Here is a 13,799-nt window from a genome sequence, read left to right as displayed (position 1 = left end):
AGTTAGCATTTCAATGACTGTTCCTTCATTGTAAAATCGGATAACCAATCGAATTCCTAGATCTGGGGTGTCTTCTTTGCTGATTGCAGAAAGGGCCTGTTTGGTCTTTTTGGTGAGTTGTGTGTGAAATACTTTATCTGGAGCTAGTTAATTAATGATAGGGATATCTATGAGGAGTTGGTGCCCTTGAACCTGTACTACTACCATGGTTAGTAATCCCATACTGTTTGTAGACAAGGTCGAGTAAGGATAGCTTACAGTCTACCACTGGTCTCTAACAAGCAACTCATCTCTATGAATTGCGAATACCCCCACATTAAACAAAATCCCAATGCTAGCCACCTTGACTGATGAAACCACACAACACCCAATCTAAAGCATCCAATGAAACATAAACTCACCCAGCCGACAATGGAGAACTCCCAAATGACTATATGCTATATATGAACACCAAATCCTACACATTAGAGTACAATTAACCCAAAAAGTGAAGAACATGAAATGCAACCAATAATTAATAATCATCTTGAACTCAAGCTTAAAAGGAGTAGCAGGTCTATGCCTGAATATAAAGTAAAGGTATGCAAACCATGACACTTAGCCCTCTCTCACCACTAGTCAAAACCCTGACACAGCACCCCCTACTAAAGCTAACAATCTATCCTTATCATACTGATATACCAGCACACCTTTGGCCATGAGGAGCCTCCCCAACACACAGACAACCTCACCTAAAACTAATCTGTGTCCAAATTTCACCCATAAAACCTGTCCCTGCTAGGTATACCTCTCCTTGTCCACTGAAAGATGAAAGACAAGGAACCTACCTGGATCAAAACTCTCTTCAAAACTACCCACCCACACCCATCTATCCCTTATCTCACCTCTCAGTCCTCATGCACCAGACCATAATACTTCTTTTCTAACATTCTCAAAAATGATGACAATATGGACCTAATGCCAACCCCTCAAATTGACCCACCTTCTCCAACAACCTCCATATCCCCCCCCAGACACACCAATCCCTGCCCCTCATGTTTTCCATAACCAATCACCCGCTATTGCACCTCAGCATAAGAACAATGTTGTCCCTCCCAAAAAACCTAACTGTTCATCCAGAGCAACCTCACAGACTCTATTCATGCACCACACAACAATGTGGGAGACCAAGTCATGAGTGTCCCCCCTAACCCTGCCTCCCCACATATCCCAACACCCAAGGAGGAAGCCATCCTTATGCACATTGCCCTGGCAGAAACTAATAGGTCCATTCTGTGTCATGACAGTCCCAACCACCACACTATCCTTCTCCAGTTTACCCCCACACCAATTGGCAGCTTCCCTAAAACCCACATGTCCCACTCCACACAATCCTTTGACCACCTCAATAACTGCATCCTACTCGCCTGGTTCCAGGTCAAGTACCTGAAATTCATGGTCCGCATCTTTGACTATACTAGAAGAGACATTTTTGAGAATACTGCAGTCATTGCTGAACATATACACATGAACATTGCCATCATAGTGAATTTCATGTACCAAGGGGCACCACCCATCCATGTCTCTCCATCCCAACCCCAGGGAGGCAGGAACTCAAAAGATTTCCCAATGGATTTCGGTCCATAACATATCTGAAGAGACCAGGAATATTGTTATAAACCAGTACATCTGGTGAGCTGCAGACCTCACCCTCAAAGCCTTTCCCTTTAACTGTGACCAGCCCCCAACCCTCCTTTTCTGCCTTCCTGGCTTCACTACATTCAGTGTAGATTGCAGATATATGGGCCTACCATGAGAACCAACCATACATTAACGTGCTGTTGTATATAATCAATCCTTTCTTCGTCACTCAGAGCACTATCATCAGGTGGGTATATATCCAAAGAAGAGAGCACCTGTTCGGTGTCGTTGACAAGCTTTCCTCTGATGGTAGATAACCCATCGAAGATAAGTTTGTTGATGCCTTCAGTGGAACTGGTGACTACATGAAGGGGTAAGTACTAATAGGTAGTAGCCTGAATGCCAAGACATACCATGACCGGACAAGGTGGGCGCCTGCGAGATACATTTGGCAGCAACGTGCTCAAGCTAGCTAGTCTTCTGCCACCCATTCTCCAAGAGCATGTCGAGAATAATGAGCTTGCAAGCATGTTTAATATTTTTTGATTGAGTTCGCTATAATACCTCATATCACTGGGTTTGAGCTCTAGCTTTGAGCCCCACCTAGCACGTTCTGGCCACTCGGCGTCATCATCAAAATTATAGATACTAGTTAAGGCTCTGGATGTACGACAGCTAGCGGCACGAGAGGATGGGATAGAGTAAGGCCGTAAATGCTCCTGGGATGGGAACTGGGATCTTGATTGGCGGGATTGATGTTGGAGCAGTGTGTCAGTTGGGTTGCCATCTGTCTTAAAGTAAGTTAGTACGGAAACGGGAAAAAAAAACAAGTAGGTACTTCTATCATCGCAGCGGCAGATGCAAGGCAATCTATAGTAGTACTTGGGTTGTGTTGGAATGGAATTGGCTGAAATCCGGGAATGGATGGGCCAGCCAATGTTTGTGCAATATTCGAGGCAGTGACCTGCACCCTAGATGCGCTGCATCCACACCCGCAGCCTGAACCCTGGCTGCAAGGCATAGGAGTGAGAGAGAGAGGTGGATGAGTGGAGCGTTTGAGTTGAGGACATTATTATAAGACAAGAATTAATCAAACCGTAAAGCAACATGCCTCATTCATCATGACTCAACTGTTTCAGCTCGCCGTTTCTAGATTCAATACTAGGAGTAACCCCAGAAATTTCGCTACAGAAAATGAATATCATAATCATACTGCCTCGCAGTACTACTAGAACACAAGGCTACATACATACGTACATATGTATATGCACTCTATAAACAGTCAGATATGCTCAGGGGATTGAATGGTAGAACTGATTTAGTAGTAGTTGTGAATTAAGTGACAGTGTCAGCCTGATCAAATATCATGATCATTGTCGCATTCAAACAACTTGGAAATGACGTCATGGGAAGTATCACAGGAGTTGCTGTTACCATCAGCCTTGTGGTCACCACAACTGGGGAACAACCTGCTCAATCGACCTCCTTCGGTGCAGGGTTTCCGGGTCTCCCTTTGCTTCCTATCACCGACACCCCTGCATCGTAAAGATTGTTGCAGAGTGAGCCAATTTGCAAATCAGTTTTAGTCAGATGAGTCTTGGCTTCTTCAAGTTCATCCCATATGATCTCCGTTATCAGCTCCAGTTCTTCGGTGCATAGGCGCTGATACTCCATTTTTGCGGCAAAGGTCCGGCAACTGACACAGGAAAGCTGAAGCATGCATTCTGTGAAATAGACTGCAGTGTCAGTGGGGCGGTCACAAGTGAACTAAGAATTGTTTGAGCTTTGAAACTGATTCAAGTGAGGGTAACATACCAATGTCAACAGCGTCTTGGGTCTCTTGGTAGGAAAGTGCCCATTATCCTCAAGTTCACCACCATCTTCAAGTAAGCTATATTGGTGTCCGCGCTTGAAAGGACCGTGTTTAGTAGCTGATGTGAGGCTCTCACCAGGCACAGTGATCATTAGGGGAGGAGCACTCATGGTGTGCAGGCCAGTCCTCTTGATGGACATACTCTTCAGAATGGGGGAGCTACTCCTTGAGATGGGGGAGCTACTCCTTAGGATGGGGGAACTATTTGTATGGACAGGGGAACTATTTGTTGGGATAGGGGAACTACTTGTTGGGATGGGGGAGATAACTCTCTGGATAGGGCTACTCTTCAGTATGGGCGAATTACTCCTCAGTATAGGATAGGTGACAGGAGCTCCATATGTAGGAATTGGTGATCTGGCAACTCTGAGAGAATAGTGATTAACAGTTCACCATAAACAACTGATACTTATTAAACATACCTGGGCTTGATTGGGGTCACCAGGGAGGTCCTCCTCAAGCTAGGAGGGCTGTTCTTTGATATGGGAGAGCCATTTGGTGCCTCAGATGTGGGCGGTGATGAAACACTGGGTGTGCAGTCAGTGAGTGGCTGGTCATGGAAAATAACATAACTTCAAAACCAACCTCAAATTATTAGAGGTCCTCGCTGATGCAAATGAGCTGCTGGTGCTGCTTGTGCAAGGCATTATGAATGATTATCAAGTCAGTTCAAGGTTGTTGATAACTGAATCAACAAATAGAAAGTTCTCACACAGCTATCCACAACTTGCAAAAATTTGTGCTAAGTCCAGCAACAGCTCCGATGCTACTCTCTAAGCCTCCTTCAAGAGCCATCAAGGGAGGTAAGCTCGTGATTCTCGACAGTTCCTTATCACACATGCCAGCAGGGCAGCTGACCGTTTAGGTTTAGAAGGTAAACTATTGTGGTTCTCCATGTTCATAGTGTTTTGCATGATGACAATGCCAGCAGGGCAGCTGACCGTTTAGAAGGTAAGCTATTGCGGTTCTCATTCATAGCAGTCATGATAAGCCGGATTTGCATGATGACAATGCTAGCAGGGCAGCTGACTGTTAGGAGGTGAGCCTATCTATGACATTGCCTGCCAAGGTGAGCTATCTTTGATGTTGCCTGCCAACTTGGGATGGTCAAATTGGATGCCCCAGGGATCATAGATGGATTTATAAGGGCTTTCCTCAACTTTAGAGTAAGTCAGTAGCAACATGTCATCCTCACCTCTTTTACATCTTCCCCATTCAACTACTAGTGATGGTGGACACGCATTTACTTGCCCCAACTGCGCAGATATGTTTGCAAGCAGTGACAGTCTCATGTGCAATCTATCAACTACTGTCACCTGCGGTCAGTGGGTTGTTCAAGGTCTTACCTCGGACTTCAATTATGACGACCTAGAACACGAGCAAGATGGTACATGTATTTCACTCGATTAATTGAGGCTAAATCTTAGAATGCACCTAGTTTATGGCAAGTACAAAGATGTTGATACCTTAGATGATGCAGAAGAGGACGATGTATCACTCAACAACCCATCCCTGTCGTCTCTACCACAGCCTGAGCAACATCATCCTAGTACATCAAGTCAGACTACGACACCCCCCATTGTGTCTGTCGATCCCTCTGCAGGCCCATGTCCCGGAACATTGAGGGATTACCACCCCAATGTGCCAATCACCCACCCTGGAGGGGAGAATCATCTTCAGAAAATGGACCGTGACATACATGCCGCTATCCATCACATGGAAAACCTTTACTATCCCTTTGCGTCGAAAGCCAAATTTGACTTGGGATACTGGCTTTTGGAGGGGGCGTTATCCCAAAAAGAAGTCGATTTTTTTCTCCACCTCGAGCACATAAGTTGCCTGACGACATTTCATACAGCATCAGTATTTTGATAATAGACACAGACCAAGAATATTCCTCCCTCTTTCAACACATTGAAGGATCTGTGCTCTTGGATCGAAGGACTACCTGAAGTACCTCGATGGTACCACCAACAAATTAAAGTTGGTTCATATAAGACGAAAGCCCCTTTGATGCTTTATTGAAGAGATGGTCTTGAGGTTGTGAAGCATCTATTCAGCAACCCAGTCTTTGGGCCTTGTATGGACTTCCAGCTGTGCCGGGAATTCGAAAGCCCAGACAATCAATGAGCTTACGGAGAGTTTATGAGCGCTGATCTTGCTTGGGAGATACAGGTAGGTGGTGTCATCATTGATCATGATGGGGACTTAAGCTCACTGTAGTAATAATGACTTGTTAGGATATACTTCCTCCAGGTCATTTGTTTGTTGGCATGATCAGTGCTTCGGACAAGACGCCTCTGACCATTGGGACCGGGAACAAGGAGATGCATCCCTTGTTAATCTCACTCGCTAACATACATGCAGGTGTTCACATGAAAGCAACGTCACACGCATTCGCTTTAGTTGCTTACCTGCCAATACCAAAGTTTCTTAATGTTCCGAAGCCCGTTCAGGCAATTTTATCCGTGTGAGTGTATCATTTCATGATTTCGGTCGTCATGCGTAGTTTGAAGCTTGCCGCTCGCGATGGCTGCCCCATGTCAGATCCAAGAGGAGATTTGCATATGATTCATATGCCTTTAGTTGCCTGGATAGCTGACTACCCTGAGCAACTGCTCATTGCATGTACAGCCTCGAAGTGTTCACTCATTTCTCTTTCTATTGCTGCCCAATTCGGGGATCCTCTTCCGCATCCTCCTCGAACTCATTCTGACACTCTCAATGCTATCAAAAGAGCATGTACTATTTCTGACCCCTGTGACATTGCATCCTTTTATAAGACTTGCCAAATCCTTCATCTGAATGGTGTCGTCGAGCTGTACTGGAAGGATTGGGGTAATGCATGCCCATCCTTCTTTCTGACACCAGATGGCCTCCATCAGTGGTACAAATTTGAGCCCATTCAGTAACTTTTTCCCGTGCTAAATGGCCACCCAGAGGTTGAGATTCTTCCATGGGAGATGGGCCACCCGAGGTGGGTCCAGGGACAAGTTCAGGCCGATAGTCATGGCTGGGCCCATGATGTTTGTGATGCTTCGATATGAACGGCCCAGCCCATGGGTGGCAACTGACAGGACGGTTGGGCCTGAGGGGCATGTGATGATGAGCTGGTTGTGGTGGTGGGTCGGGTCCGAATTGCGATGTAGGATTCAACGACCAGGCCTGGGGTGATGTAGAATCTGATGGCTGGGCCCAGGATGATATAGGATTTGACAGTTGGGCCCGACGGATGTGGAATGGAAATGGTTGAATGACCGGGCCCAGGGCAATGATGTTGGATGTGACGGGGGGCCCAGGTATGGTTATGGTTAACGACCGGGCCCAAGGGGATGATGCAGGTTTCGACGCCCGGGCCTAGGGTGATGATGTAGCATTTGACGGGTGGGCCCGGTGTGGGTAACACAACAAAGGTGAACGCAAGTCAGATGACAAGCAAACGCTCTCTATGTTGGGTCTTGATATGCCATGCGATATGTTCGACCCTTAAGGGAAGCAAAGAAAGCAAGGATCCACGAAATGATGCTGATCAACCCTGATCAAAGGCGACAAAAGGGCGATGTAAGCGCGAGAAACGCGCTCAAGGCGCGCGCGGGAAAGTGAAACGCGAAAAATGCGCGAAGCGTGGGAAGGCGAAAGTGCGAAAGGCGAAAATGCGCAGAGAACTGGGATGGTAGTGCAAGCAGTGCACAAGTGTAGAGAGACGATAATATGGTGAAAGCGCGGATATAGATGGATACTGTGCTAGGGCCTTAAGACGACGACGACGGACGCATGCATTGCATGGAACTAACTGCCAAGTACATGGTGGTAGAAAGATGTGGTAGGAAGCTCTGGTGTCAAACGAACATGAAAGTATGTAAGTTCTACCTAAGCACTCTCCCAGGGCTCAGGGCCGAATAGGGAGCGCTCTTAGTATGTAAGTGAGGTAAAGTGATGTAAAGTAAGGGTGCATAACGAAATACAAAGTGTAATAGGCTAAATATGGTCTGATAATGAAAAGGGACACACCTAGGAACTGGTTGGATGATGGATGGATGCTCCTGGATGATGCGCGATGGAGTGTGCTTAAGCGCGAGAAACGCGCTAAGCACGCACGCGGGAATGCGAAATGCGAAAGCGTGAGAAAGTGTTGCACCTATGGTGCGCTTTGCAGGAGAGCTGTGCATTGTATGCGCAAATGACTGGAGACATAGCAGAAGTTGCGTATGGAGTAGGGCGACAAGTGCGAGAGAAACGCGCTGAGTGCGCGCGGGAATGCTGCGTGTTGTGTGGGAAAGTAGCGCGCCTATGGCGCGTTTCGCGGGAAAGCTGCGCGTTATGTGTAAAACAACTAGAGACATGATAGAAGTCGAATATAGCTGATGGTGCAAGTTGTGCATTGAAGGCCAATTGTCATGAGTTGTGAAAAGGTGCGAAATGTGCCCATATGTGCCTGCAGAAACGCGAGTCTCTACACCGGTTGTGGCTGTGGTTAACGACCGGGCCCAAGGGGATGATGTAGCATTTGACGGGGGGGCCCAGGTATGGTTATGGTTAACGACCAGGTCCAAGGGGATGATGTAGGTTTCGACGCCCGGGCCTAGGGCGATGATGTAGCATTTGACGGGCGGGCCCGAGCATGGTTATGGTTTACGATTGGGCCCAAGGTAGGATCTGAAGGGCAGGCCTGGGTGTGGTTATGGTTCACAACCGGGTCCAATGCGATGATGCTGGTTTTGATGGGCGGGCCCAGTGGATAAGGTATGATTTCAACGACCAGGCCCAGGGGGATGATGTAGGATTTGATGGGTGGGCCCAGGCATGGGTATGATTCAACGACCGGGCCCAGGGTGGCGATGTAGGATTTGACGGGCAGGCCGATGTATGGGTATGGTTAACAACCGGGCCCAGGGTGGCGACGTAGGATTTGACGGGCGGGCCGATGTATGGGTATAGTTAACGACCAGGCTCAGGGTGGCAATGTAGGATTTGACGGGCGGGCCCGGGCATGGATATGATTCAACAACCAGGTCCAGGGTGGCGATGTAGGATTTGATGGGTGGGCCCGGGCATGGGCGTGATTCAACGACCGGGCGCAGGGGGCGATGTAGGATTTGATAACCGGGCCCGATGTAGGATTTGACGGGCCAGTCCGTGTCTGGGATTGGTTAACGACTGGGCGCAAGGTGATGATGTAGGCCTTGACGGAATGTTCAGTATATGCCATGGTATGATTCGACCACCAGGCGCAGGGTGACAATGTAGGATGTGACTGGCAGGCCCAGATATGGGATTGGTCAACTACCAGGTCCAAGGCAATGATGCAGGAATGGACAGACAGTCCTGGGCCTAGGTAAGGTTCAATGACCGGGCAAAGGGCGTGGTTGTCTTTGGCTGCTGCAAGGTGACACGTCCGAAGTTGATGACTTACCCTGGGATTCCAGCGAGGGAATGCCTACTCACATTTTCCCCTCTTGTAGAAATTATATTAAAGATCTGATAATGTATTCAAATGAGATACTTAGGCAAGAGAATGTGTCTGTATGTAGGGAATGACAGATAAGGACAAGGTATTGTAATGATGTGCAGAATAAAAGTGGGACAGGAGTCTACAGCTTGCCATACACGGTAAAATCAGCCTGGTTGTATTTGGCCAACTTGTATGCATCGAGGTCGGCCGGATTGTATCTGGCGTAATCCGGGCGAGGGGTGTGGGTGTAGTTGTGAACGCTATCTCGGAGGAACCAGGACCATACTATCCGATCACCTTCATCAACCCTGATTCCATGCCTTACAAGACGGCCTGAATAACTCACCATCACTCCTGGATTGTATGCCAACTCGATCCCCAGGTTGGGCAACTTCATGATTGCCCGCCGGTAACTGCCTATGGAGGTCAGTATATCGAATGCCTCGGGCGGACATTTCAGATCTCGGTGATCGGGAGACTGGTGGTTGCACATGACGGCTGCACCTGTGTAAACAGAGGCCCAATACTTCAACAAATGATGCATGTCCGCCATGCCATGGTCTCCCCACCAACGACCAAGTTCAATTTGAGTTTTGACAGAAGCCCAGTACAGCTGAGGGTGCATGACCCGCAAGGCAGCAGATGCAAGAAGCACAGGCCTCTGCATGTCCATGATCATAGACAGGCTCCTTTCGCCCTTCAGGGTGGCTGACACCTCGGGTTTGAACCCATCTTCTGGATTATCGGGAGGCAGGCCATAGCACTACTGCACATCAATAAAGTTTATGCGCCGGAATTGCAGGAGCCACTTCATGACCTTGCTGGAACCAACACAGTGCTATGTTTATGCACCCGGGAGTCAATCCCGGCGACTCGGCAGGTCGAAAGTTGGACTCGTGGGTCCTCCAACCGCTTCCTTTCCTGGTAGTGACACTTTTCTTGAGAAGATCTCCCATGGACACAGTGGCTGCATACATATCATTCTGCAATAATCAAAGTCAATTGTTGATGAGGACGTCTGCTGATGTACAAACCTGCACCCATGGACTCAACCCATCCGGGATGTACCAAAGGATCACCCTGAAACCTGAGTCCATCACCACTGACGGGGTGTCCAAAAATATGTTCTCAGCAGGAGGGAACTTCATCAACAAGGCCTCTTCCTGGGCGTTATTCATCCCGGATTCATGCTTGGCAAGGGCCTCATTGTACCGGATGATGTCTATGTCTAATTTAACTAATTTTGGAAGGATGATGATCCGATCCCAGCATGCCCGCAAATTCACTCACTCGGATGTTGATAGGCATGGGCCATGCGCAAAGCCAGTTGCCCACACGAAAGCATCGTGACCATGTCCAATTCAGGCGGCGGATTCACCAAGGGCCGACCGGCTATATGGGCGAGGAATTGCTGCTCCACCCATTCGCTTGCTACATTGGTGGTGTGCAATGCCCAGTCCTGAGGTATTCCAGCCGGTCGGAAAACACCATTCCTGAGAAAGTCTGCATGATTTGAGTATGAGCACGATTCAGGTGAGATCTGGGACATGACAGTGGGGCAAACGACTGAGCAGGTTATCAACAAGGCGCTCTTTTATGCACCTGCCTCATGGCCCCTTGCATGCCCAAAGACGTAATCTAAGCGGGGGTAATAACCGGATATGAAATCATTGATGCCTGATCTCGGTACGTAATCTCCTATCACGCTGCAATGCTCATGCCTCATTGGGACATAATGGGACTTGGCAATTGTTTTCCGAGACATTTTATTACCCAAAAAACATGGACTGCACAAGGGATAGCTACCGAAATGTCAAACTGAACTAGCTATTACTACAATGGGGCATGGACAACTACCGAAATATATGTCTAAACTATGAACCCGATGCAGGGTTCCCCCTATCAGCACCCAAGAGCTGCTGCGAGGCTGCTATGGCATCATGAAGGTCATCCACCAGACCTTTGAGTCAGGTCATTTCTTCTAAAGCGGTGCTCCCGTCTTTGATCTTTTCGGTGAGCCAGTCCTTGAGCTTGGTCCCCAAGTCTTCAAGATCATCCCTAATAACCCGGAGATTGTTGAGCAAGGGGTCTGGACCCACTGCACGCCTGCGGATCTCTGGCAGCAGAATGTGGGCGGCAGGCTGTTCATCAACCGGCATCAGGGATGAACAGAAACTCGGGAGTTCAACATAAACTGCACTTACCGTCTGTTGCATATGGGTGCGGTATAGCTGTATGACCTCATGCATAGTGAGTCGGTTGGGCACCTCAAACGGCATCAAGTCAAACCGGTCTTTCCACCAAGTGTATTGGTGGATCCAGAGGTTCCTGTACCGGACCATGAGGTCACCCGAGGTGTCAAATTGGTGTGTTGAAAATTTGTGGAACAGGCTGGGATTGTCCAAAGCACCCATCTGCCAGCTCGTGAGCATCTTCACTACCTGCTTCAGGTATTCCGACAAACATGGCTGCGTGTTGTTGATCGCGTACATGTTTATGAAGGGGAAAACGAAGCGCTGTATGGTATGGAAGTTGGTTAGGATTAAAGAAAGTGAATACCCGGGAGGTAAAAACACTCACATCAGCTTCCCAAACCAGATGCTGAACAAATCGCTCTTGGTAATGCGGAGTGCGAGATACTTGGCTCTTGTCCAGGGACTCCCGGATCGCAGCGAAGCGGGAGGTGGCATATTCAAAGATATTAGCCACGTCCCATAAGGTGGGTACTGGTTGGGCCAAATTTTGCCGGGTGAGTGCAAATGATGGAGATGTCATAATTCGGGTGGGTTTTAATATGCGGGGGAAATGTATGAGGTTGCAAGTTGGGAATGCCACAATGATCTGTCAGTATAAATAGCCGGCGATTCAAACCCAGTCTGATTCATCTGTGGCCAGACAATCATTGTCCACCGGGTAAACAATGGGTCCGAAATGAAACAATATGAAACCGCATTGTTTCCACGCGGCCATGACTACATACGTCGAAAAGGTTGCTGCATAGAATCTACCAAAGACATTACAAGTTGTGACCGAATGTTCAGTCAACTTCAGCAAATCTAGCATGAGCATCCTCCACCAATTGTCTGTACATCTGCGCTTGTCTGATCGCATAACATCTCAGCCCATCCTCTACAGGCTCGCCATTTCAGATTGTTCGGCCAAGCCAGGTTTCAGCTTTGTGTGCAAGAAATTTGATTGTCCAATGCATCTCATGTCCAATCAGGAGTAATTCTTCAGCCCACCGGTCCTGTAAACCCTTGGTACGAAGCCAGTGCACCCAATAAACTGGATTTCAGGCGGGCGTGAGTAGAGAATGGAGGTCCTGAGAATGACTCACATTCATTCATCCAGTTGTTGCTCACCGAGTCTCCTCTAACGTCCAAAGACCAAAACCAAGGCAGTGTGGAATTTCTTTGACCTCGGGCATTGGGATCAGCTACAGCTGAAGTGGCTTTGAGATCCTTTTTCTCCAACTCCCAGTATTTTTCCAGCAGTTGGTCTGCCCGAAGATTGGTCAGTTGGGCCCTGCATTTCTTGTAAATCGCGCCGTTGAGGTTGATGACTTGTTCCACGGAGTGGACCTGGGCCCATGCTTGGGTGGTGGTGGCTTGAGACTTTGCCAGCCGGACTGTGGTCCTAAACAAGACAGCCTTGTCAGCCAGGTAACTCTGATCGCATGCAGCATGTCATTGGCCTGCCCTTCCCGCAGGGTGATCTCTTTTCTGACAAGACCAACGACGCCCAACTCCTCGCACCTCTCTAATCCCAAGTTCAACGGGAGAGGGATGACAGCTATTTCGGGTCTAAACAGCACCTGAGGTGGGTGTCCACCCAAATCCGGGATATCGTCGCTGGAGCAATCACTATCAATGTCATATACCATATATCCGGTTACAGATCCAATGATCCGGATCTCAGATCCGATCCAGATCCGATGAACATATCCGTCGTCCGGTCCACAGATCCGCTTTGATTCTTATTTCATTTCCTGTTCATATAACTCTAACTATCGTTCATCTCCTTTCGGTATTCCTGTACACCGGTATACCGGTTATCCTTTACTTCCGCTTTGCTTACTGATCCGCTACACTTACGAATCCGCTTTTACTTGTACTTCATTCCCGGTTCATGATTCGTGATCCATCCGACTTACCAATACGCTCCACTTAGACTTTGCTTATACTTTCGTTCATAGCCTCGCACCTTTGCTTATTGATCATTCCGTTAGCCATCCGTAGTATATAAACCTTTGTATATGCGCTGTAGTAGATCAGTTTGAATATCATCTTAGATTGCACTCATTCCGTCTGGACTCTAAGTCCCCCTGTTATCCGTCCGGACTTGAGTACGCTACTCTTGTCTACTCCGAGACTTAGGATAGATTCCTATAGTCTACATATCTGCCTCTGTCATTCGGACAGTCCTCACCCGTTAGTTTCTAGTCCGGATCCGATCCGGATTAGCCGTTACTCTATACGTTCGATATCCGGAAGTCTTAACAGATCCGTTGCGATACAAGACTTATCCGTTACAATACTTATCCGTCTCACTAGACACGATACTTTAGCTCTCTGAAATAAGGGGCAAGACTCGGGAAAGGGGCACAGCGCACGAGCTGAGGCCGAAGCCCTTCAGATCCGATACTACTTGAGTACGGTCTTAACATAAGAGCACTTAACTTGAAAACGAAACTTGCCTTCATCATCCGAGGGGATGGCATTGTCCAGTTCGGAAGATGCATTGCTCCACCTGAGATCATACAACGGGCTGTCATCATCCACCAGCTCATCTACCTTGTCCTCCTCATCCACAGACTGTGTTGTTGGAGAGAGGAGTGCCGGGTCTTGGGACTTG

At 48.1% G+C, this 13,799-nt stretch overlaps 7 protein-coding genes across 7 annotated transcripts; 2 read left to right on the top strand and 5 right to left on the bottom strand.

Moving 5' to 3' along the window:
- Positions 1–261: 261 nt before the first annotated feature.
- On the bottom strand, positions 262–2,068 carry DFJ58DRAFT_845647 (uncharacterized protein; the record flags this gene model as incomplete). The annotated part of the gene is made up of 10 exons (XM_041393179.1): positions 262–372; positions 402–430; positions 690–731; positions 983–1,058; positions 1,192–1,398; positions 1,426–1,492; positions 1,540–1,631; positions 1,685–1,754; positions 1,804–1,974; positions 2,034–2,068. The coding sequence occupies 10 exons, from the start codon at positions 2,066–2,068 to the stop codon at positions 262–264; spliced, it is 900 nt and encodes a 299-aa protein (XP_041238734.1).
- Positions 2,069–3,093: 1,025 nt separating this feature from the next.
- Positions 3,094–4,140, bottom strand: DFJ58DRAFT_733256 (uncharacterized protein; the record flags this gene model as incomplete). The annotated part of the gene is made up of 4 exons (XM_041386273.1): positions 3,094–3,387; positions 3,436–3,859; positions 3,916–4,020; positions 4,079–4,140. The coding sequence occupies 4 exons, from the start codon at positions 4,138–4,140 to the stop codon at positions 3,094–3,096; spliced, it is 885 nt and encodes a 294-aa protein (XP_041238733.1).
- Positions 4,141–4,675: 535 nt separating this feature from the next.
- DFJ58DRAFT_733255 (uncharacterized protein) lies at positions 4,676–5,365 on the top strand (the record flags this gene model as incomplete). The annotated part of the gene is made up of 2 exons (XM_041386272.1): positions 4,676–4,880; positions 4,932–5,365. 2 exons carry the CDS (start codon positions 4,676–4,678, stop codon positions 5,363–5,365), a joined length of 639 nt encoding a protein of 212 aa, XP_041238732.1.
- A 629-nt stretch (positions 5,366–5,994) lies between these two features.
- Positions 5,995–6,405, top strand: DFJ58DRAFT_667651 (uncharacterized protein; the record flags this gene model as incomplete). The annotated part of the gene is made up of 1 exon (XM_041382636.1): positions 5,995–6,405. The coding sequence occupies one exon, from the start codon at positions 5,995–5,997 to the stop codon at positions 6,403–6,405; it is 411 nt and encodes a 136-aa protein (XP_041238731.1).
- A 2,679-nt stretch (positions 6,406–9,084) lies between these two features.
- DFJ58DRAFT_667597 (uncharacterized protein) lies at positions 9,085–10,093 on the bottom strand (the record flags this gene model as incomplete). Its single annotated transcript, XM_041382633.1, has 3 exons — positions 9,085–9,708; positions 9,755–9,928; positions 9,980–10,093. The coding sequence occupies 3 exons, from the start codon at positions 10,091–10,093 to the stop codon at positions 9,085–9,087; spliced, it is 912 nt and encodes a 303-aa protein (XP_041238730.1).
- An 819-nt stretch (positions 10,094–10,912) lies between these two features.
- DFJ58DRAFT_733253 (uncharacterized protein) lies at positions 10,913–11,720 on the bottom strand (the record flags this gene model as incomplete). The annotated part of the gene is made up of 3 exons (XM_041386271.1): positions 10,913–11,086; positions 11,150–11,461; positions 11,526–11,720. 3 exons carry the CDS (start codon positions 11,718–11,720, stop codon positions 10,913–10,915), a joined length of 681 nt encoding a protein of 226 aa, XP_041238729.1.
- A 370-nt stretch (positions 11,721–12,090) lies between these two features.
- On the bottom strand, positions 12,091–12,484 carry DFJ58DRAFT_667633 (uncharacterized protein; the record flags this gene model as incomplete). Its single annotated transcript, XM_041382635.1, has 2 exons — positions 12,091–12,230; positions 12,283–12,484. Coding segments are annotated over 2 exons (342 nt in total), but the record flags the coding sequence as incomplete, so codon positions are not given.
- Positions 12,485–13,799: the final 1,315 nt, after the last annotated feature.

Source organism: Suillus subalutaceus (assembly GCF_016647625.1).
Source record: "Suillus subalutaceus strain FC151 chromosome Unknown DFJ58scaffold_143, whole genome shotgun sequence".
In the NCBI taxonomy this organism is placed as follows: Eukaryota; Fungi; Basidiomycota; class Agaricomycetes; order Boletales; family Suillaceae; genus Suillus; species Suillus subalutaceus.
The sequence above is the reverse complement of the archived record's forward strand: the minus strand, read 5'-3'. Positions and strand labels throughout refer to the sequence as shown.